The 24,547-nt window shown below is 33.3% G+C and overlaps 3 protein-coding genes across 3 annotated transcripts; 1 reads left to right on the top strand and 2 right to left on the bottom strand.

Annotated features, from left to right (window-relative positions):
- Positions 1-4,161: 4,161 nt before the first annotated feature.
- Positions 4,162-8,964, top strand: LOC114397734 (spermidine synthase 2). The gene is made up of 9 exons (XM_028359920.1): positions 4,162-4,590; positions 6,300-6,376; positions 6,836-6,958; positions 7,061-7,165; positions 7,377-7,449; positions 7,541-7,612; positions 7,698-7,893; positions 8,374-8,500; positions 8,604-8,964. The coding sequence occupies exons 1-9, from the start codon at positions 4,422-4,424 to the stop codon at positions 8,667-8,669; spliced, it is 1,008 nt and encodes a 335-aa protein (XP_028215721.1). The 5' UTR covers positions 4,162-4,421; the 3' UTR covers positions 8,670-8,964.
- A 1,294-nt stretch (positions 8,965-10,258) lies between these two features.
- Positions 10,259-11,610, bottom strand: LOC114395120. The gene has a single exon (XM_028356827.1). It carries the CDS (start codon positions 11,463-11,465, stop codon positions 10,473-10,475), a length of 993 nt encoding a protein of 330 aa, XP_028212628.1. The 5' UTR covers positions 11,466-11,610; the 3' UTR covers positions 10,259-10,472.
- A 2,617-nt stretch (positions 11,611-14,227) lies between these two features.
- LOC114397064 (serine/arginine-rich splicing factor RSZ21-like) lies at positions 14,228-17,944 on the bottom strand. The gene is made up of 6 exons (XM_028359191.1): positions 17,863-17,944; positions 17,718-17,763; positions 17,034-17,122; positions 16,669-16,894; positions 15,721-15,843; positions 14,228-15,601 (listed from the first exon to the last, which is right to left on the bottom strand). The coding sequence occupies exons 1-6, from the start codon at positions 17,942-17,944 to the stop codon at positions 15,595-15,597; spliced, it is 573 nt and encodes a 190-aa protein (XP_028214992.1). The 3' UTR covers positions 14,228-15,594.
- Positions 17,945-24,547: the final 6,603 nt, after the last annotated feature.

Here is a 24,547-nt window from a genome sequence, read left to right as displayed (position 1 = left end):
GTGGTGTATTTTCTATGTGGGAAGGAGTCCTCTTTGGAGCCAAGGTGGGACATCGTTCCCATGCCCACAATTGTAGTAAGATGCACATACCTCCGATTGATTTAGTTTTATAATCGGTGGCACTGCACATCTCTCTGTATAGAAAACTAAGTACGGCAGCTCCCCATGCATATCTACCACATTCTTCAAAGTCACGTAAAAATTGAAGGTACCTTACCGAAACTCTGTTACTAGTTTTGTCAACGAACAAGACACCTCTAATAAATCTCAGTATCCATGCACGGGCAAACCTTCGCACTTGTTCTTCGTCGTCGTCATTATTAATTTGATCAAAATGGTGAGCCAGCCAACTTAATTTAACTACACTACCTTTAATTTCACCTTCTTGTGGTCTGACTCCCAATAATTCCTCACATAAATCAGCCCAATCAAGATTTGTTGGACCGATTAATGGTAAACCATCCACACTTATACCTAACAACACAGAGACGTCTTGTAGAGTGATAGTACACTCTCCGCATCTCATGTGAAACGTATGTGTTTCCGGCCTCCATCTTTCTATCAGAGCACTAATTAGTGAGGCATTTATTTTTAAGAAACCCATCTTGATAATCCACCCGAAACCAGATTGTTGAAGAAAAGGAAAAATTTGTTCTGGAATTTGTTCTTCCCCTTGATACGTGGGGACAGCTCGTCTGATATGCAATTTCCTTTCTTCTTCCCCATTCCAAACATGTTCTGAAACATGCTTAGGTTGCATCCATAATACATCAGTATCGATGGGGCCAGATTTAATGTTAATGTGTGATGAAGATGATGATGAAGATGCCATTGCTGCTGCAAAATAAAATATAATACATGTGAAGAAAACTTTAATTTATTAGTAAACTTTAAATATATAACAATAAATTTGTAAAAAATCAAACTCGGCAATTTTTAATATATTCTATACATAAATTAAAATATATGTGAAGAAAACTTTAATTTATTAGTAATTTTTTTTCTACAATTAACAAATAAATAATTGAATAAAATATAGACTAACAAATTATTTATAATACAAACAAATATTGAAATGCAAAAAATCTTTTCAATAATATATATACAAAAATAATAATAATAATGTACAATGTATCATATATTTAATCACTTAAATTTTCTAAAACAAATAATAATAACGTACAAATTAAAACTAACAAATAATATATATATCATTCTAACTAAATAATAATTAACTCAAATAATATTAAATTATGATCTCATTTATTTAAAATACAAAATTATAATACTAAAAAGATAGATTTACGTGTGTGAAGTGTCTAATATTACAATTATTTATTTAAGTGTCAAATATTTAATATTACAAAAACTAAAAATTTAGGTGTGTCTAAAATTTATAAATATATACCTAAAGATAATATTAACTTGTGCCTAATACTAAAAAATCTAATATTACTTATTTGATCCTAAAGTATCATCCATGTATATATATTTATTAGACTAAACTATCATCCGTCTAAATATATACCTAATACTACAAAACTAATATCACATGTATAAAATTTAAGAGTATACACAACAACTAAATATATATACACGTAATATTTTTATACTAACTAAACAAATATATAATATTATTTTCAATTATACTTACTCATACAATTTTTTTTACTAGAGATTAAGTTATAAAATAATTTCTTATTTAAAACTCATAAGAATAATTAGTTTGTCAACCCCTGCATCATATATTTTAATTCTACGAATAATTAAGAATACAATTAATTATATATGTAGTACACAAATAAAATAAATTTACAAAAATAATTGAAACAAGTTGATAAGAAAGAATAATTATTTTAAAAAATTTTATATTTCTTGAGTTAGAATATATTTTATTTTACAGATATTTCTAGAATTCATAATAAAATTCTCATTCTTTGATAAAAAAAATTAATAATAATATTCTATGCTATGCTATGCTGTAATTACTACTAATAATACTAAAATATTATATACAATAATCAAATAACATCTAACAATATATACAATAACAATAACTAAATAAAATTTTAATTCTAACTAACCAAATAACAATTACTACTAATACTAAAATATTATACACAATAACCAAATAACATCTAACAATATATACAATAAGAATAACTAAATAAAATTTTAATTCTAACTAACCAAATAATATTTTCATACTAACTAACCTAATATTGGAATATTTATTAATAAGTAAAAAATAATAACACAATAGCTACTCATACAAACTAATTTAAACTTAGAACTTTTGTTAATAATAACTAACCTACTATTTACATACTAACTAACTTATAATACTAACTAACTTAAACTTATAATATATATTAGTATATTTACTTTGAAAATACATACCAGGAATTTAAGGGCACTTGAAGCACACTTGAATCACACTTGAAGCACACTTGAAGCACACTTGAAAGATGAATGCACACAACAACACAAACACAATAATCTCTCAAACTCCAGAAGAAGAAAGAAAGAGAAAGCAAACTAAGGAAGCTGTGTAAACGTAAAACGTAAAGAATAATGACTTCAACATTTTTTTTATAGCCCAAAACTTAAACCCCACCCCCAACGTTCAAATTTTTTTTTAACGTTAACATGCTATATATGCAGCCTTTTCAGAACCTCTGAAAGCTATTGCTTGCAAGGTGCTTCATTCATTCACGTGAACATAGGTGTGCAGGCTTTTCAGAAAAAGGTGCAATCCTTCATTCATTCACGTAACCCACACACACATAACCCACACAAACACAAGCCTCTCTCTCCCCCTGTCCCGCAACCACTGTTGGCGGTACCGCCTGCAAAATATATAAATCCTTTTTTTTTTCAAATTGTATGATAAGAAAGAAATAAAAGATAAGAAAATTAGTATTGTTCTCTTCTTGTTTAGTTGTATAGAAACAAGAATAAAAAATGTGTTCAAAATTATAAAAAAAATTAAAACTAAAAAGATAAATCAAAATGAGAAAAAAATTATTTAATTTGTGCATGAAAGAGTATATTTTTTTTGTTTTCCATGTTCTTTGAAGATAAATAAATAACGGTACGTCGGCAAAGAAGATACTATGATATTTGAAGATTCAAATAATTTTTAAAATATTTTTCTAACACTCAGCATTTTTTTTTCTCTCATAGCATAGCATAATAATTAAGTATCGTCTTGCATGTTTGGATTAGTAAATTTAAGTTTACAAACTGAATTTTATAAAAGTATTATAAGTCTTATTTGTCTTGAATTTATAAAAATATTATAAATCTTACTTTTCACAAACTGAATTAAACAAAAAAAAAATCTACTCTCAAACATACTTTTCAAAAGCAACTAAACATAACTCCAACTTTTAAAAAATTTCTACAAGAAATTCAAACACATCCTTCGTAAGCAATAGGTTTTAAATATCTCCAAGTTAGTATATATTGCAACGTGTACAGTTTAATTAACGCAATTCTCTCATTCCATACCGTAAACCCAACACCATTAATATTGTTGACTGCGATGACAGCAATTAAGTCAGGTGGGGAACTTAAGAAAGTCTTTTGCATCTTTACTATTTAAAAGTGAAAAGAGTGAGTCAATAAGTCTTTTGAATCTTCAAATAGTATCTTCAAATATCACGTGAAGATAGCTGGTTTTGTGCAGAGCCTATCCCGCCTTTCGAGCTGGCGGGATCCTCTCTCCCCCTGTCCCGCAACCACCAGCGGCGGTACTGCCTGCATCTCTCCTATCCCGCCATCTCCAAGGGCGGGACACTTCTCTCTCTCCTGTTTTACCCCATCCCGCCATTGCTGCTGGCGGCACCCCTCCCCCTCTCTCCTAGTCAGCCCCTATCCCGCCATTGCCACTGGCGGTTCAAGCTTCCCGTCGGTGTCAATGGCGGCACCCACGTAAAAAACAAACCCCCCCCCCCCCCCCGTAATTTCTTATAAATCAGACCCTATTCAGTAAAAAGTTTCTAAAACCAACCCTCCCACGTAAATTTGCCGGACGACATACAAAAGAAGTCCCCTAATTCCAAAGAAACCTAAATTGTGATTCCCCCATCACTTTCACTTGTACTTGACGAGAAAACACGTAACATGCATATCTTAAGGCCGTGTCTGGCAACCCAATCACACTCTCTCAAAACACCAATCCCAAACCACAGCACCCTACAAAACACACACCCTAAAAAGCAGGTTCCTTTCTATATTCCCACGTGGCCCACACCCTTTTGCCCTTTATGCTATTCCGTTTCCCAAATAATATCTCACGAAGCCGAGAACAGCCAAACAGAGTGCTACTTGAAAAATTGTTCTCACCGTGTGTGTGTTGTGTGTGTGTGTGTGAGAGAGAGAGAGAGAGAAAGAGAGAGAGAGAGAGAGGTTAGGCTATGGCTGATGAGAGCGTCGTTGAGTCCCCAGTGAAGAGGCAGAGAGATGATGATGAAGAAAATGAGGTCTCTGTTTCCATGGATGTGGAGGGTGGCAAAGACCCTCTTAGTAACGGTTTATCATCTGTGATTCCTGGGTGGTTCTCTGAAATTAGTTCAATGTGGCCTGGTTAGTTATCTTTTTACCTTATCCTTTTTTTTTTGTTGCTTCCAAAAGTTGTGTCTTTTCCTTGTGTTCTTGTTGCTGGTAAAGGAAATCAATTTTTTTAACTTGTTAGTTTGTGTGTGTGTGTAGAAAACTAAACTCGTGTTAATTTATGTATGTTTTCCTCCTCTTATGAGGTTTGTCTCTGTGTGAAGAGATTCGAATTTGATTATCTGTTTGGTTTTTATGGTTCACGTGTCTTTTCTTGATTTCTTTCAAATTTGGGTCTCTGATGAGTTCTGTTTTTACCATAGCCATGTTCATTACCAGCAGATGTGTACATATATTTGTTGCAAGCTTCTTACAATTGCTCTCATGGAGCAATGATTTTTTTTTATTTATGGTTATTTGTAATTGACTTGTAGAGTTTTGGTTTTCTTTGTTTTTTTTACTTTTACATCTGAAATTTCGTAGCTTAGCTCACTGTGGTGCTGAGTAAATTCTGCTAGATGTTCTGGCGCTATTTTAAGACTAAAAGTTGATAACCAGAGTGTTCTTATATGAAATTTATGGGAATATAAGAAAATTCACAGTTGGAATGAATTCCCCTTGGAAGTTGAGTTGCTATTTATCTTCTTCCTATATGTCAATGTTGTTGCCTCATCGGGATTGCTCTACTTAATGTCAATCCTCTGAGATCTTCAGGTATTTGTTTAAAAACAAAAGTGAACGATGTTTGGATTAAAGGGAATTGATTCCTCTAAAGTGCAGTAAGCATCCACTTGGTAAAGTACAAAAAGTCGTAACCATCATTGAAAAATCAATGGAGTTGATTTTAGCAATTTCATTGTTTATCCTACTTGCCTTAATTTTATCATTGTATCTGTTCTTCCAATCAACACTTTTAACTTTATACTTTATCTTCTAAAGTGAATCTCTAGCTTTAAAAAGCTACATTCATATAAAAATATATATTTATTCCGATATTTTTATTTTGATGCTTGGCTATTTTTATAAATGGGTGTCTAAATAGAAAAGGAATGAGCAAAAACAAGTACTTCATAAATTTAAATGGGCAGGTACCATATGCCATCACAGGAAAGATCTAATCTCAGTCCTTTCAAGACATTTTTCCTCTTTTAATCATACTTCACCAATTATCATTTTTGGGATTGATCCTTCCGAGTTCTTTGCTCTGTCCCAATTTCTCTTCTGAGTTCATGAGAAGTCAGAACTTACTTTTAAATAACTTAGATGCAATTGTTATCTTACCTATTTCGGCTAGTAAAGTGCATGCCTACCTAGGAAAAGAAAAAGAACTTATTTTTCTTAATGAAATGTTATTTGTTCAACTAATTATACAACTAAGAGAGAAAAGAGAGAGAAGTATGAGATGTAATAAATGATGTGATGAAGAGAGATAGAAACATAAAATTTCGTTGTATGAGTAACAGTATAAGACATTTCTTTTTCTTATATTCTTTTGTCTTGGATGTCATGCTAACTTTGGGACGATTGTGTTTGGTCTAGTAGTCTTGTTACACATTGGCTGAAGATGCATCTTGTTTGTTAGTAACGAAGGTAGCTCATCAAATTATCTTTAAGTACATCTTATGGCATTATTGGTTTCTAAAACCAAAGCAATGATCTGTCTTTGTTGGATAAACTCGGAATATCTGGGTTTGTCTTTTGTAATAATGCATGCGAATTAAAATATGGTTGTAATTTTGCAGGAGAGGCTCACTCCTTGAAGGTGGAAAAGATTTTGTTTCAAGGAAAGTCTGAATACCAGAATGTCATGGTCTTCCAGGTACGTGAGGTTCCAGTAAATTATGAAGTTAAAAAAACTTCGTACCCCATTGTCCAGAGGCTCTTCGCTATGCAAAGGTATGGGGGAGGGATGTTGTACGCAGCCTTACCCTCGCATATGCAAAGAGGCTGTTTCCGGATTCGAACCCATGACCAACAAGTCACCAAGGCACAACTTTACCGCTGCACCAGGGTTCGCCCTCAAAAACTTCGTACCCCATTGCCCAGAGGCTCTTCGCTATGCGAAGGTATGGGGGAGGGATATTGTACGCAGCCTTACCCTTGCATATGCAAAGAGGCTGTTTCCGGATTCAAACCCATGACCAATAAGTCACCAAGGCACAACTTTACCGCTGCACCAGGGCTCGCCCTCCCAGTAAATTATGAAGTTATTGTTACAATTTTCTCTTTTTCATTTCCTATCTTTATTGTCAATCCTCTGCTGTGATGTCTTCTGTAGTCATCAACATATGGCAAGGTTCTTGTTTTAGATGGAGTAATTCAGCTAACAGAAAGGGATGAATGTGCCTACCAAGAAATGATCACTCATCTTCCTCTTTGCTCTATTCCAAACCCCAAAAAGGTTTTACTTTTGCCATATGTCTAGATTGCATGTTATATGTCTGGATTGTATGTTTAGTCTTCAAGTTTATATACTTTTTCTCCCTGTAATTTTCCTTTTTAGGTTTTGGTTATCGGTGGAGGTGATGGAGGGGTCATACGAGAAGTAGCACACCATTCTTCAGTTGAAAAGATAGACATTTGTGAAATTGACAAGATGGTTGTTGATGTGAGTAAGGCACACCAAATTTTACTCTTCTCTAACCAAAGCTAGATTATATTGCTGACAGGCTATTATGTTACTCATATAATCAATTCTTCTCTTTATCTACTTAAGTAAATTGCTTATAGATGTTTTGTTCTTTTTAAGTTGGCCTAAAAGGTCTACTTTCTAGTGCTCAGAGGTTTCAAGTAGCAATATCAAAATTTAAGTCTTGCAGGTCTCCAAACAATACTTCCCTGATGTAGCTGTTGGGTATGATGATCCTCGTGTGACACTTCATATTGGTGATGGTATGATCAATCATTCTAATATTTTTTTCCTAAAACATTTTGCTTTTTGTGGAAAAGCTATCTCATGATGGGTTTTCTCACAATGGTCTAGGAGTTGCATTTCTGAAGGAAGTTCCTGAAGGAACTTATGATGCTGTTATAGTGGATTCATCCGATCCTATTGGTATACCATTTTATAGTTTCCTTCTCTTCTGTGATATAAAAATAAAACTGTTTGATAAAGGAATGTTACATTTGGTATCCTTAAGGTCCTGCTCAAGAGCTTTTTGAAAAGCCCTTCTTTTCGTCAGTTGCAAAGGCTCTTCGTCCAGGTGGAGTTGTGTGCACTCAGGCAGAAAGCATATGGCTTCATATGGATATAATTGAGGACATTGTGGCTAATTGTTGCCAGATTTTTAAAGGCTCTGTCAACTATGCTTGGACTACTGTTCCTACATACCCAAGGTATGTTTTTTCAATTTATTTTAAATCTGTTTTCTTATATGAATTCATTACATGTTATAGGTTTATATTAATTCTTCCAGAAAATGATTATTTGAAATTAAAATCCCCTCATAAACAAGGCAGTTTAACTTTCTCTTTTTGCATACTCCGGGAGGGAAGGTTGTTGATTGTATATGACAGTAAGGAGAGCCACCAACACACTCTCGGACATACTCTTCTAACACACCCTACTATTGGTTAAATTTATTAAAAAATAAAAAAATCATGAGAGGTAGTCATTAAATAGAAGTGAGATCTGTCAAAATTTGTGATTTCCAATAAATTTCAACCAATAGTAAAGGGTGTGTTTAAAATAGTGTGTTAGAGAGTGTGTTGCTAGCATTTTTCATATGACAATATTGTATAATGTGCTTTTCTGTAAGGATGTTGAATGTATATGATGATTATCCATGTTTACGTTGCTTTTGTTTTTCGTTTCAGTGGGATGATTGGTTTTATGCTTTGCTCAACTGAGGGACCACCTGTTGATTTCAAGCATCCAGTGAATCCCATAGATGAAAATGAGAGTCAGAAGTCAGTAAGACCGCTGAAATTTTACAACTCTGAGGTGTGCTGCCCCAACCATCTTCTGTTTGAGATTTTGCATTCTTCCCTTTCTTTACTGGACAATTAATTCCTATCTAAATGTCTATCTTTTCCTTTAATTCCAGATTCATACCGCAGCTTTCTGCTTGCCGTCGTTTGCAAAGAGGAAGATTGGTTCTAAAGCAAATTAAGAAGATTTTCTAAACCTTTGAAGGAGCTCATGTGGCTGTTGTAGAAGTCCAACATTCATCCTTTCTGTATTGGTCCATCTATCAATGAGCTATGGAATAAGTCAGATTAAATTTGGCATTGAATATTAACGTTTATTTCTGGAAATGAGTTTTAGGTGATAAAGGTATAATTGATGGATTCAGTTGTCAGTGACTTTCCTCATAAACACATTTAACAATGTGGAACTATGAATATCTGTTTAGGAAAATTTTGTTTAATGCAAATTGTTGTTTCTTGTGTGTTTTGAAATTTAAATGCATTATTATGATCTGCCTTGTGTTTTGAATGCATTTGGCGTGATTGGTTCTAACAATACGAAAAACCAGCTGACTGGACTGTGCTTTGATTAAAATTAGCAATGGGATTAAAAGTCTAGGCAAACCTAAATGGGGTTCAGAAGTGATAGCAATTATCATTATCAAGCCAAAAATTACTTGTTTTGTAATCTATCATTATATTCTTATTAATAAGTTGGAGAGGGGCCTTGGCATGATTAAATCAACTTTGAATGCTGATCACTATCAATTTGATGTCAGAAATTTAAAGCCTTTGTCTTCATTGATTAAAGGAAACATCATCAACCTGGGAAGCACAAATAAACACTGTAGCATAGATAAGAACTATGAAGTCCCGATACTTCAAAAATGGAAGCATATGGGTGTCATACCCGTGTCAGACACTGATATGGGTGTCATACCCGTGTACAAAAGGTATTCAATTTTTTTTAAAAAAAAAAATTTTAAGAAAAATGCAGGACATGCTTGGAATACGGCTCCTATACAGCTCAAGATGACTAGACACAATTCTGATATGGCTCAAGCTGTTTCCGATACGGCTTAAGCCACTTTTGAGTCTTTTCTTAATTTTATTGTTTTAACTTTAAGATTTTTAAAATAAAAAAAAAGGTCGAGACATACACAAAACATAATTCTTTTTCTCTTCTCAAAATATAAACAAAAACCAGACATACCCCTCTTCTCCAAGCATGACAACTCCTTTTCAGCAGTTCTGGGCATTCTTTTGATGAAGGGATTTATTTTTCCGATAAGTGTTTGTAATGTTTGCTAAAACAGAATTTGCATATTTGTAGTGTTTTAACAACACTCGAGCATTTGCATAATTGCATCTTAACACCAACACTATTGCATTTTATTTTACATCCATATATAATTTTTTATTAATGTATCCAAGAGGTGTAGTATTCATAATTACAAAAAAATTGTCGTATCCCCGTATCTGTGTTGTATCCTGTATCTAGGCTTCATACATAAGAATAACAAGGGTAATGCTTTGCTACTTCATCCATAGATGCAACCTTTCTTCTTAGAATACCATATATCTATGCTTACTTCCAGTTTTTCTCGTTAAAGAATGATGAGGGGAAAATGGGAATTTGGGGATCGTGTAAATCACATACCCTTTCTAAATAAACTATTGTAATTTTAGTGGATTCTTTGGAAAACTTGCTTTTCTGGAATAATCTAGTTTCTTCATATTGCCTGGATAATCTCTGCATTCATTCACCGGGAAGCAACAAAAAAGCATGCTATATATACTACTTCGTAACTGACTAATCACAATGTAAAAGAAAACATTTTTCATAGTTAAGCTGAGCTGATTGAAATAATACAGTTATAACAAAGTAGAAGATAGCATTTATCGATTAATCATCTTAAAAGGTTGCTTAACCAGCTAGCTATCTTGATCCTTGTTCTGTACTCATAGTGACTCCCTTATTTTTGTGCACAGCAACCACTTCTCATTCACGAACCATTCTTAACATCTTTGCCTGATTCCTCATCAGCTTTCTTTTCCAACTTCCTCTCCTTGCAATCATGGGCATAGATCATGCAGGCCACCCATTTCAGCGGATTTACCATGCAGTACAAGCCAACTTGTACAAAAATTGCATTTCCTTGCTCATAGCCTCCAATATGGTAGCATGAAAGCCTCAAAAGATGTCCCCAAGCAAAGAAAATCAGCATCAAAAAGAGCCCCCTCCTGTGGCATCCTCTGCTGAAATAAGCCGACACTGCTAATGCATCAACACCATATATCCCCTCCAACACCGACATCACAAGACTCATGTTCCACATAGCACTCCACTCCAAATACATCCTTAAAACCTTTGCGAATGCTGCGCTGCAAATTACCGCGAACAACAAGTAAAAACTCGAGTCCTTCAAGTAAACATGGTAATTTAGAACTATAAACAGTAATCCAAGCTGGTGAGTAGTTGTCAAGAAGAGAACATAGACAGAAGTGACAAATGAGCCTCTCAATTTTGATAGGTCAAAGGGTTTCTGAACCATCTCCTTAAGAGTCATTTTCTTCTCTTTTGAATGCAACTTTGAAGCCAAAGCTATAGTAACAATTGCTGACACAAACTCTAAGACATAGAGTGGCACCATGTAAATGAATCCAGTTAGAATCAACTTCAGGACATAGTCCTTGTTGAATCTGTCTATGATAAGATCTGGCCTGTAGCTGTAGCGATAGTCGATGAAGTCGTAGTCAGTGAAGACTGTGGAGTCATCATGTGATTCATGTGGCAGGTTAACAATATTTGAGGTTTCAACCAGGAGTTCTTGGAGGAAAATTTCAAAGTAAACCATGATACAAAAGAGAGGAATAGAAGTGAGAAAGGTGAAGATGATGAAGTTGAGGTTTCTGAAATAGATCACAACAGATTCCCAGAGGATATCATATACTTCTAGCTTCTGCTTCTGCTTAGACTTATTGCTTTCACTCTCCATGTCTCTTCACTTCTAAGAACAGTGAAATTTACAAGGTGAAGATTATGGCACTCCCTAAAGATCTATAGAAACCAGTGTTTTCTTATGTTTGTGCTCTATTGGAGATAAAGAAGGGAGAAGAGTTGACTTATGACAATAGAAGATAGGAAAAAGATCCTCTCCAACTGGATGAGACTTGACCATTTATTAATTTTAATATTTAATAATTTTATTTTAATATATAAAATATAAAAAACACACACACACATTGAATGGTGAGATGTGTAAACAGACATAAGACAATTCTTTCGTTCCATTGACTTTGTCCTATGAATGTTGACATTGTCAAGAAAGTAGAAATGAAATGTAATGCCGAAAAGAAGAAAAAAAAAATCCCCCTTTACTAAAATTATCCTATTTGAATTTTCTCTTATTCTTGAACAATAGGATATACTCTAGCTGGAGAGATAAAAATACAAGAGAAGAAAAGTATGATTAATGTGTTAAATAATCAATCGTACTAATTATTTTCTTCACACAAAAAAATACTAATTATTTGTGTCTTTTTCGCTTTAGCTCCATCTTCTATTATGTTAAAATATCCAAATAAAAAATTATTTATTGTTTAAAAATTTTCCTTTTTTACAAAATACTACCTTAGAGCATATTAAGGGGCAGTTGGTAGTGGAGAAATTTTCAGTTTACTGAGAACCTTAAATTAGGAATTTTTTTTCTCATGTTTGATATCTATTTTCAAAAATAAAATTCTTGAGAATGTTTTCTAAGCAGTCTCCCATGAAAACTTTGTTGTGCAGGAAGGTGGGAATCTTAGGGGGTGTTTGGTTTGGTTGTTTTCTGTTTTCATTTTTTTTACTGGAAATAGAAAATGGTGATGAAAATGTGTTTGGTTGGACTTTTAAAAACATTTTCAATAAAAATATTTTCTTAAACGAACCAAAAAATGAAAATAATAAAATCTCGTTTTCAGTTGAAAATAGGAACCTCATCAAATTTAAAAATACCTTTCCTTCACATACGCGGTGACAAGGAATGTTTTTATTTTCTGAAAGCAGGAAATAAAAAGTCAAACCAAACATGTTTTCAAAATTCTAATCTTTTAAAAATAAAAACAATTTTCAGAAAATAAAAATACAAACCGAACACACCCTTAATTTTTCAAGATAAAATTTTCTTTTACTACAAGTAAAAATATCATGCCACTCTTATTAGATTATTTAATAGGATAAATAATTAAAGTATGTGATAAAAATATCATTTATATTTTTATTTCCAAGAAACTTTTCCAAGACCATTTATGGCCAACCAAACATATTGTTTCATTTCTAGGTATCATGATTCATATATGAAATTTTTTTTCCCTACCAAATGTCCCCAAGATTTGAAAAGAAAACTCATCTTATTGGATCATTTCAGTTTTCTTATTTAATAATTTGAGCAATTAGGTTTAAAATTTAAATATGATAATCAACCAATCCAATCAAATTCAAGTGATTTAGATTAGATATGTTTTGGTTGTAATCTTACTTTTATTTTATTTATTGAAGTATCAAATAAATAATAAAATATATAATAAATATGGAGAAAACAATTAAAAATGTCATATATCTCATTTATAAGTCATTATATAGTTAATAGTTGTATAATCTTCAAACATAGACTATTAACATGATATAAAAATAGATTATTAAAAATAAATTCCACAACTTAATAATTACATTTATATATCTTTACTCAAAGAGTTAAAAATTATCTTAGTAAATATGTTTTATCATAGATTTATATATCTGTATGGAAATTTTATTTAGATTGAATTGGATCAAATTTCAAAACGGAATCTAAATCATTTCTTTTATCCTAAATCAAAAATCACATGTGTTTCCAAACCTGCATGTATTTTCTAATAATGCATATAGAATTTTTAAATTAAATATTTTCAACGTTATTACTCTATTTATCATATGAGACAATACTTAAGAAGTTTGTTTAATACATAAAAATCTAAAGTTGTATAATGTATTGAATTTTATTTTTTAAAATTATTTACAGTAAATATAATTCAAATTACAATTATTAAATACATAAAATTAAAGTGCAATAACTAAATATTAAAATATAAAAACAAAGTGTTAAAATGAGGCTAACAAGCATTTAAAATTTTACTTCAAATATATTTTTTATAAATAATTAATATTATGAAAATATAGGTGTAGACAAATTGTAATCATATTTTATATACCTTTCAGTAAGAAATTCACGTCGTGTTTATAAACGCTACCTCATTTAAATTGCAAACTAAAATTCATAAGTCATAACTAATACCATGAATGAGCTCAACTTTACTATCAAACCTTTGGAGTATTCTCTTTGTAAAGTTGCATAACTATAACTCATTTGTGTGATTAATAGATTAGACAAAAAATGAGGTAAATCCCACCTCCTGTATCTCTAATATCAAAGAAAATAAAAAGGCTTGACAGTAAAGTTGAACTTATTTTATACTCTATCCTATTCGTCGAAATCGCGACATTTATTCTCCAAAACATCCCACCTAAATCCTATATCAAACCACTTCAACGAAACCTTTTTGGTGCAAAGAAAAATACCAAAATTAAAAAATCAACACTTCAACAGAATTAAGATAGTCTTCACAACAGTAATTTAACAATTATAATTTTTACCCTAACAGGTGGAACATGTAGTTCAGGCAGGACAAAGAGGCCTCATATCAAATAAAATAAAATAAAAATAAACCAGATTTGATATATAGAAAAAACAAAAATCATTTCCACATTTTAGTTTTCTCATTTAGTCAATCCCAAGTCAATACTTCTTTTGCACAAAAAAAAACAGTACTTAATTCTTAAAACATAATTAACCAGATCAAAATCAACTAATCTTAGTGGAGCTAAATGCCAGTGGCAACACTTAACTCACATTCTAAAACAAGGGCAAGAAGCAATGAATTCCTCAAATTCAAATATCTAATGCAACCAATGCTGCCAATCAACCAGAGTTAATACACTTGATTAGGAGCGGACGATATTTAGCAAAACAAAACTTCAGATTGGAGACAAAGTGACACGGATTCCAGTAGCTGAAGATGACACACAATTCCATACAGAAGCATGCAAAAGTTAATCAGCCACATGAGGAAACTGTGGACACAGACCAAAGAGCAGCAAGTGGAGAATGAAAAACATTTGGCGAGTACTCAATTGGTTAAATGGAATCACTCTTTCTAGTCCCAGTCCTCAGAGATCATAGATCAACAGGTGATTTTGCCGAAGGAGGATACACAATACAGTGTCCTACACAACCAAGATGATGACCATTGCTCCCAAACGGCAAGCATATACCAGAGACCACGGATGAAACAAGTAGCATTTTAATCAAATGCAGACAATTAGAAGCAGCAACCATCAATATAACTATATAGAATGGTGTGAAGCAGACACTACACGCAGTTACTCGCTAAAGGAACCCCAATTTAACTTAATTTCACAAAGATGCAGCAAGCCAATGACTACATTTATCCATCCACCTTTAGACTCCTCCAAATCATAAGTAGGATGCATATGTAGCATTCTTTCCTGAACAGTAAGCAAAAAGGTCATATGCAACCAACTTGTTGACATCGAACCTTTAGTCAACTTATATGCAGAAGCAACAAGATGAGACGATTGTGGGGGCATGAAGCAGAGAAGCAGACAAGATGTAGTAAGTGGTGAAACGATGCTGTTTTGGCCGATAATCACACCTCAAAACAAAGAAACATGAACATTTTAGGCACCTTTAATGCAAATATATCAAAATTACCCTAGTGGATTAGAAATAGTATGACTAAGAACAAACAATTAACATAACTTGCTACATAAAGAAGGGAAGACTGAAGCAACCTTCAGGTTTCAGTAAGCTGAAGACACAGCTGACACAAAACAGTGTCCAACGCACCCTTTTGGCAGCTACAACACTATGTAGTTTTGTCAAAAGCCAAGTTCTTAACAATACCCATTGTCATGACATCAACAGAACTAACATGTCTGTGGTATGCTCAACCAATCCCAGAGGAACTACACTTATAGCAGAGAGAACTTCCTAATAATTGTTCAGCAATCAGCCCGTGCTCCGTTCACATTCTGATTTTAATCACGGTAAAAAAAAGAAATAATAAGAATTTAAATTAATATGGGTACTAAGTTATGATGTCATTCATTTAACTCATAGTTAAGAACAACTGAGTTGAACATAAACATACACATTGGCATAAGGTGAATCATGGCGAGAAGGACGATATGGAGGGGACCTGCTATAGCTGCGACCCCGGGGAAGCGATATGCTACGTCGTCTTGGAGATCTTCTCCCACGAGGGCTGTAACTCCTGATAAAATAAAGCAAATCCAAAAGAAAACATGAGAAGATAAATAAACTATCAAAGGAATTACTAGTAGAAAGTGACATATGTCCAAAAGACTCAGCATGCATTTTGAAAAATGAAGACTGGAATTTTATATACCATGAAAGTCAATTTGATCAGCAGTCACATCCATATTCAGATTGAGATCTCTAGTCACTAAGTAGTTAGTTTGAATTACTTTAGCTTATGAATATACTTTTCAGTCAGAACGCCATGACAAAATAACAATAATATACACATACTGAAGACAATTAGATAACTCCAAGAAGAGAGAATTTTAAGTTAGGCAATATATATATATATATATATATATATATATATATATATATAAAGAGAGAGAGAGAGATAGAGAGAAGGAGGTAGAGATAGAGAGATAGATATACACGCTAAAAAATTGACTACAAAGAGGGTGAATATCAATCCACATTACAACAGTCACAAAGAGAGAATGGTTGTCCACATAACGGGAAAACAATCACAAGCATCTCAACAAAGATCAAATTTATAAGAACAAAAGCTAGGGATATGAAAATTTTGAAAAAAATGATATGATGCAATGCCATTTGATTCTTCAACCTTGAGCTAGTTTAGCAGGTTGAGTCATGCAAATACTTAATGGACGACTTTCTGTCCCGATTCCATTGCTTTACATACCAAGCACATTTCTATATTCTGGTATTCGATCCAAAGTCCAAACAATAAAAAAAAGGGAAAATCTAAAAGGCTAAGATATTTAAAATGCATAGTTTTTTAATTCATGTATATAGCATGTGCATATAACAAACACACCTGCGATCATACCCATAACTTGGACTTCTACGACGCCGATAAGGACTTGGACTTCGCCTCCTTCCACTTCCAAGGCCACGTGATCCAATGCGCAATCGACACTCCCGAGCAAAGTGTCCAGGTTCACCACATTCATAGCATTTTGTGTCTTCACCTCCACGCCCACGCCCTCCTCGGCCACCACCCTTGGAATTATGAGAAAGCTCTACACGCCAACCATTTTTTCCTATACGAAACCCAAACATCAATGCTAATACAAAATTTAGAAAATGCAAAAAAAAAAAAGGCACAAGGGCAATTGCTTAACATGGATGGCAAACACGGATAAATAATGACAGATTGATAAAATAGTAATGCATACTTACCATCCAAGGCCTGAATTGCATCAAGTGCATCCCTCCGATCATCAAACTCAATAAATGCATATCCTGGTGGTCTACGAGCAACCCAGACACTGCATTTATGACCAAACATCAAAATAAGACATGCAACCAACAAACCATACATAGAACAAAACAAGTCATGAAAAAAGAAACACCACAAACAAAATTCAACATATTGTAAATTCCAATGACTAAATAACAAAAGAAGGGACCTTGGCACCTACAGAACATATCATTGCCAATCCACAGAAGTACATGAACTCCTCATCTCATATTCAAGGCTGTGAAATGATCTAGCTTTTAGGAAAGATTTTTTTTCTTCTAGAAAGGAGTTATTGTTTATAAAAGTCCAATTTACGAACAATTAATCACTTAATTGAAATCAGCAACTTGCAAGTCATAAAACCAATATTTTAACAGTTATTTTAATTGTTTCTAAACTGAAAATGTTTTTTTTTTAAATCAATTCCAGAACCAGAATCACTCTATACAAATTTAAAACAAAACCAAAAAAATCATCAACTACCTAAAAATTAAAAAAACTGAATCAATAAGTGAAAGAAAAATCAGTTGAAGTAGCGTGGAAAACCTCTGAAGATTTAATTTTTTTTTTAATAGCATGGATGAAAAAGAGTGTTGGAGAAATGAATGAACCTGAATCCTTACACTTGCAGAGACAAGAGTGCGTGGCGAACAAGAGAGAAGTGAGTTCAACAAAAAGAATTCTCGAGGATTCTGGATGATCGGAAGAGAAAATGGAGAGTTCTAAAGCCCTAGAAATTCTATTATTTTATTTATAATTTGCTCTTACGCTTCAACGCTTCACGCTTGCATTTTGAGCTGATTGCATTGTGCACCCAGCATTCTGCTTGTGCAGCCAGCAATATTTTCATATTCCATAAATACCCCTGGTAGTTCTTCCTTTTTACCTTTTTCTTTCACCTTCTTCACTAATTAATTATGTTGGTTTCGTCGCATTCATTCATTCCCGTGAGAGGAGAGGTCCATTGTGTCTGCTTTAGTCGAGCTGAAAGTCTTACAAAGCTACATCGACAAGTAATGATTGTGGTGGTGGTTGATGTGGTTGTTAACGGTGAAAGTAAATTGCAACTTCTATTCGATATAGTTTTTATTTTTGTGTATAAAAATTAAGGATTATGAATCCATAAGTTATATAATATATATGGATTAATAATTGGTAAGTTTTATATAACTTACTGATTAACCATCTGTAAATATTTTTTTTTATATTTTGGAAGTGTTATTAAATATTGTAAAATAATTTAGACTTATAATTTATTTGAGTCGTGATACTTTAAAATTGGTTGTTATAAGTGCTTATAATCTGATAAATTACAATTAAGTTCAATAATTTTAGCAATTTTTATGTATTATATGGTTATCAATTTTAAGTTCAAGATGTAGAAGCAAGGCTTCATGGTGAATGTGATTCAAAGATGTTTTGATGATAACAACAACAAAAGATGATGACAAAGGTGATGAACAAAAAGCTCAAAGATCAAAGACCAACTCAAGTGAATCAAAGAACAAGTCAAGAGTTCAAGAATCAAGAAGAATTCAAGACTCAAGAAGAAAGTCTACAATCAAGAATCAAGATTTAAGATTCAAGATCTCAAGAATCAAGATTAAGATTCAAGACTCAAGATTCAAGAATAAAGAAAGGACTCAATCAAGATAAGTATTAAAAAGTTTTTCAAAACTTTGAATAGCACATGAGTTTTTGACAAAACCTTTACCAAAGAGTTTTTACTCTCTGGTAATCGATTACCATATTGTTGTAATCGATTACCAGAGCAAAATGTGTTTGAAAAAGTTTTCAAACTGAATTTACAACGTTCCAAATATTTTCAAAAGGCTGTAATCGATTACAATGTTTTGGTAATCGATTACCAGTGCCCTTGAACATTGAAATTCAAATTTAAATGTGAAGAGTCACATCCTTTCACTCAAAAGCTTCGTGTAATCGATTACACTTATTTGGTAATCGATTACCAGTGTTTGTTTCTGAAAAATCTAAAGATGTAACTCTTCAAAAAGGTTTTGACTTTTTCAAATGGGTTTTAAGTTTTTCTAAAAATTATAACTCTTCTGAATGGCCTTCTTGACCAGACATGAAGAGTCTATAAAAGCAAGGCTTTGTTTTGCATTTTCAATCAATCTCTTACAATCCTTTACAAGCCTTGAATCTCTTTGAACTTCTTCTTCTTTATACCAAAAGCTTTATGAAGTTTTCTGGTTTTCTAAACCTTGAAAACTTGTGCTATTCATCTTTTCATTCTCTTCTCCCTTTGCCAAAAAGAATTTGCCAAGGACTAACCGCCTGAATTCTTTTTGTGTCTCTCTTCTCTCTTTTTCAAAAGAACAAGGGACTAACCGCCTGAATTCTTTTGTGTCTCCCTTCTCCCTTGTTAAAGAATTCAAAACGACACAGTCTGAGAATTCTTTTGATTCTTCTCATTCCCTAATACAAAAGCGTTCAAAGGTTTAACCGCCTGAGAATTCTTTTGTATCCTTATTCACAAAGTATCAAAGGTTTAACAGCTTGAGATCTTTGTCTTAACACATTGGAGGGTACATCCTTTGTGGTACAAGTAGAGGATACATCTACTTGGGTTTGACTGAGAACAAGAGAGGGTACATCTCTTGTGGATTAGTTCTAGTGGAGGGTACATCCACTAGGGTTTCAAAGAGAACAAGGGAGGGTACATCCCTTGTGGATCTTTGCTTGTAAAAGGTTTTTTAAAAGGTTGAAAGAAATCTCAAGGACCGCAGGTCGCTTGGGGACTGGAGGTAGGCACGAGTTGTTGCCGAATCAGTATAAAAACTCTTGTGTGTTTGTTTCCTTCTTCCTTACTCTTTTACTTTCCGCTGTGCATTTAATTTTCGCTTTTACTTTCTGTTAAGTTTCTCTTCTACTCCATATTCTCTTAACAATTTAGTAAAAGCCTTAAAAGAGTAATTTTTTAATTGGTAAAGTTTTAGGAATAACTAATTCAACCCCCCTTCTTAATTATTCTGAGGCCACTCGATCCAACACAAGAACTTGATTTTGTTGGTTTTTTAATATATATATGGTTATTAATTTTAATGTATTATATAATTAAATGTAGTAAAAAAAATATTGCGCGATAGTATATGTATATTGTGGTTAGGTGTCGTTTATTTGTCATTGAAATTTTTCAATATTTTGTTAAGATGGATGAAGATCACTGGATGCTTGACAGTATAATGTCTGAAGAAGTTGATATGAATGTAGAAAATGAAGACGAACCTGGTGTGAAATTAGAACATGTTGATTGTTCTGATGTCTTCAAATCTTATAAGGTATTAAAATTAATTTTTGTTGTTAAAGTAAGTTAATGAATGTCCCTTGAAGACTAAAGATGTCTGGATTGCATTGTAGGTGTTTGCTACCTATGATAATATTTTGAATAGGGCTCGAGTTGTTGCTTACGAAATTGCTTTTGTAGCAGTGATTATGAGGTCAGACACAAATACTAATATGAGAGAAAGGACATTATTTGTCTTAATTGGTTGTGAAAGGAGTGGTCAGTATAGAGTCAGGAAGAAAGATTTGGTAAGAACAATTACTGGTAGTAGAAAATGAGGGTGTCCCTTTAAGTTTCGCGGGAAACCAGTGGTTGGAGGCGAATGATGGATGATGAAGTTAATATGTGGGAGTCACAATCATGAATTGGTCAAGTCATTAATTGGACATCCATACGTTGGTCGATTGACTAAGGATGAAAAGATTATTATTACTGATATGACAAAGTCAATGGTGAAACCAAGAAATATTCTGCTAACGTTGAAGGAGCACAATGTCAATAATTATACAACAATCAAACAAGTATACAATGCAAGAAATGCATATCATTCTTCCATAAGAGACAATAATACTAAAAGACAACAACTAATGAAGCTTCTTGAACGAGATTAGTAAATTGATTGCCATAGATTGAAGGATGAAGATGTTGCACGTGATATCTTTTGGAGTCATCCTGATGCAGTTAAGCTATGCAATGCCTGTAATTTGGTATTTTTGATAGATAGTACTTACAAAACAAACAGGTACAGACTCTCATTACTTAACATTGATGGTGTTACACCAACAGGGATGACATTCTCTGCTACTTTTGCCTATTTGAAGGGAGAACATCTAAATAATGTTGTTTGGGTTCTAGAATGGTTTCGATGTCTTTTTCTCATATATGATGCTCTCCTTGGAGTTATTGTTATCGACAGAGATCTAGCATTGATGAATGTAGTGAAAAATGTATTCCTTGAGTGTACCAACTTGTTGTGTCGGTTTCACATTGATAAGAATGTGAAGGCAAAATGTAAATCCTTGTTTGGTAAAAAAAAATGTATGGGATTATGTCATGGAAGCCTGGGGGAGTTTGGTTAATTGTTCTTCTGAGGAAGAGTTCAATGAGTGCCTTAAGAAGTTTGAAATTGCTTGTTCACCATGATCAATGTTTGTTGACTATGTCAACCAAACATGGATAATTCCCCACAAAGAAAGATTTGTTAAAGCCTGGACGAATAAGGTCATGCATTTAGGAAACACAACAACCAACAAGTATGAAAATTGTAAAGTTTTTTTGTTGTTTATGGTTTAGGATTTAATGGATAAAAATAGTTGTTTTTGTTTTTTTTTTGTGTATTTCATATGCAAGGTTGAATCTGGTCATCGGGTCTTAAAAAGACTACTACAAAATAGCCTTGGAGACCTATGTAGTGTTTGGGAAGCCATGAACAACATGATCACGCTACACACACTGAAATTAAGGCATCTTTTGAGACAAGTAGACATGTGGTTGGACATATTTTTAAAGTTACCTTACACAAAAATTACTTGACATGGTATTAAGGTATGTTTTAAACCAAATTGATGCTGAGTATGAGCGTGTGAGTTATGTTGGTATTGACAGTTCTTGTTGTGGATGTGTAATGAGAACTATTCATGGTCTTTCTTGTGCATGCGAGCTAGCTAGATATGTTTTTGGTGGCATACCTCTAGGTGTAATCCATATGTTTTGGCGGAGGCTAAGTTTTTCAGACAAGGGTTATCTGAGCCCGAAGTAAGCATAACCAAAGAGATGGAAACCATATCCAAGCAGTTTGAAGAATTTGATGTATATGGAAAAGTTACTCTAAAGAGTAAACTTCGGGAAATTACCTACCCTAATCTAAACTCTATGTGTGCTTCTCCAGAAAAGGTCAAAACAAAAGGTGCTCATAAGAAACCGATGACCAAGCATCAAAGATCAACAAAGTATGATCCGTCTTACTGGGAGTATGTTAATGATTTATATTCTGTGTAAAATAGTAATTCTTCAGTCAAACATAGTGCATCATCATCTGAGCAAGCAAAACCTAAAAGGACCATGCCGATGTTGGATCAATTTCATCCATGCATTCATGATTCCATTGAAAACATTGTTGATGTCAAAGTTGATGGTAACTGTGGATATTGTGCAATTGCTACCTTGTTAGGTATGGGTGAAGATTCATGGTCTTTGGTGCGCAACCATTTGCTTAAAGAACTTGCAAAATGGTCTGATGAGTATATCAACCTGCTTGGTGACATAGACAAATTTGAGAAATTAAAGCGGTTGCTACTTGTTGATAGATTATTCATGATATATAAGTTTTTTGTTACATTTTGATGGAATAATTTTGCTTTAAATAAATCTAATAAAAATTGTTATGTGCAGGTTACCATAAATAAATGGATGAATATAATCGACATGGGATATATGATCATATCAAGGTATAATGTCATCCTTGTTTCTCTGTCTCTCCAACAAAGCATGACGTTTTTTTCCTCTTAGAAGTGAACCACCAAGAGATTGTTCAGTGCATCGCATAATATGTATCGGTCATGTGTATGGTAATAATTTTGTTCAAGTAAAAGCGTTATAATTTTGTTTGTGTAATTTATGTATTAAATAGTCTTATGATAATTTTACTGTGTATATCCATATGTAATAGGCATTTCTAAGAGACCGTTGTCCATTACCACCAGTAGTTTTGTTATGGTCTACACATTGTCATCATGAGGCAAAGCAGTGGCCTACACCATATATTAGTAGAATGCAATAGTACACAAATTTGTCGAGGTTGAAAATAAACTTTGTTGATTTAGGTGAGGATTGAACATTTAGTTACTTATAAAATTGTCATGTAATACAATAATATACACATGTTTCATTGGACATTCACATAATTATCTATTATAGTTAACTTTTAAATGGTGTACAATTATTTATGTTTTCTTGTTTTAATGAAAAAATTATTTGACTAAGGAGGGTTTACGATTACTACAATACGTTGAGTTTAGTTGTAGGTCATTGATTAGGGTTTATGGTTTACTTATTGTTTAATGGTAAGCGACTAATTAGGGTTTATGGTTTAATTCACGACCTAGGGTTACAAGAGTTATTAAATAATAAACATTATCTAGTTACAAAAATAAATAAAAGGTTCTCGAATAAAATTAAATAATAAACATTGTCTAGTTATATTGCATACAAAAATCATATAAAACCTAATAAATCCTAAAGATCTTCATGCGTCTTCCATACGTCGCCTTCATCACGACTGCACATATATATTGTGTTCCATAGTCACACCTGTAGCGATCCTTAGGCAGTCTTCCGTAATAGTGTATGCTTATGTACCTTCTGTGACTATCCTTAGGTTGATCAACCGTTCTAACCTTCAGCTATTGGTTGGCAAGCCTCATATGACATTGACAACAATGGAAAAGGTTTATACTTAATTCATGTTCAAATAAAATGAGTAACAGAGTCAATTCAAAATATATTTTACCACTACATGTCGAGGATGCTCTACATGAACAGGTGCATCTACATATGCAGGTAATTTGTCCATAGTCGTTGTTGCCACTAGGTGCTGAGGAATATTTGGTTCAACAAATGTGTCATTGTGCAACATGGGTGGATGTCTAGGAGGATCCCCAGGCTGTGCCAGACTCATGAAGGGATGAGAAATCATGTAGAATCACTCCATGTAATTTGTTGCACACTGTCCAGGCACAACACATATCTGACCCATCGGTGCAAGGTATTCAGAAAACTGAATACATCTATCATCAATATCTTATATGCATAACGTTGAAGCAGCAGGGTGTGGAGGAATGGTCTGCACATACCCAAATTGTGACACAACCCTCTCTAGTCGGTGTATGACAATAGATGGACCCCATTGGATATGTTTGGAAAACAAAGAAATCAGTTCAAATTCTCTAAATGCACGGTGGTCCCCATAAGGAATCCAGTACGCAACATTAGACACCATTCTATCCAGTCGCTTATGATACGTTGACACTAGTAATGCCTTCCTAGACTTCCAACGACAGACATGTGGTTTCCTCTCATGATAATCTTCAGCAGCAATACACGAAGTACAAAAGGAAAATGTTCATAAATCCAACACTGCACATATTT

Source organism: Glycine soja, chromosome 18 (genome assembly GCF_004193775.1).
Source record: "Glycine soja cultivar W05 chromosome 18, ASM419377v2, whole genome shotgun sequence".
Lineage (NCBI taxonomy): Eukaryota > Viridiplantae > Streptophyta > Magnoliopsida > Fabales > Fabaceae > Glycine > Glycine soja.
The sequence above is the reverse complement of the archived record's forward strand: the minus strand, read 5'-3'. Positions and strand labels throughout refer to the sequence as shown.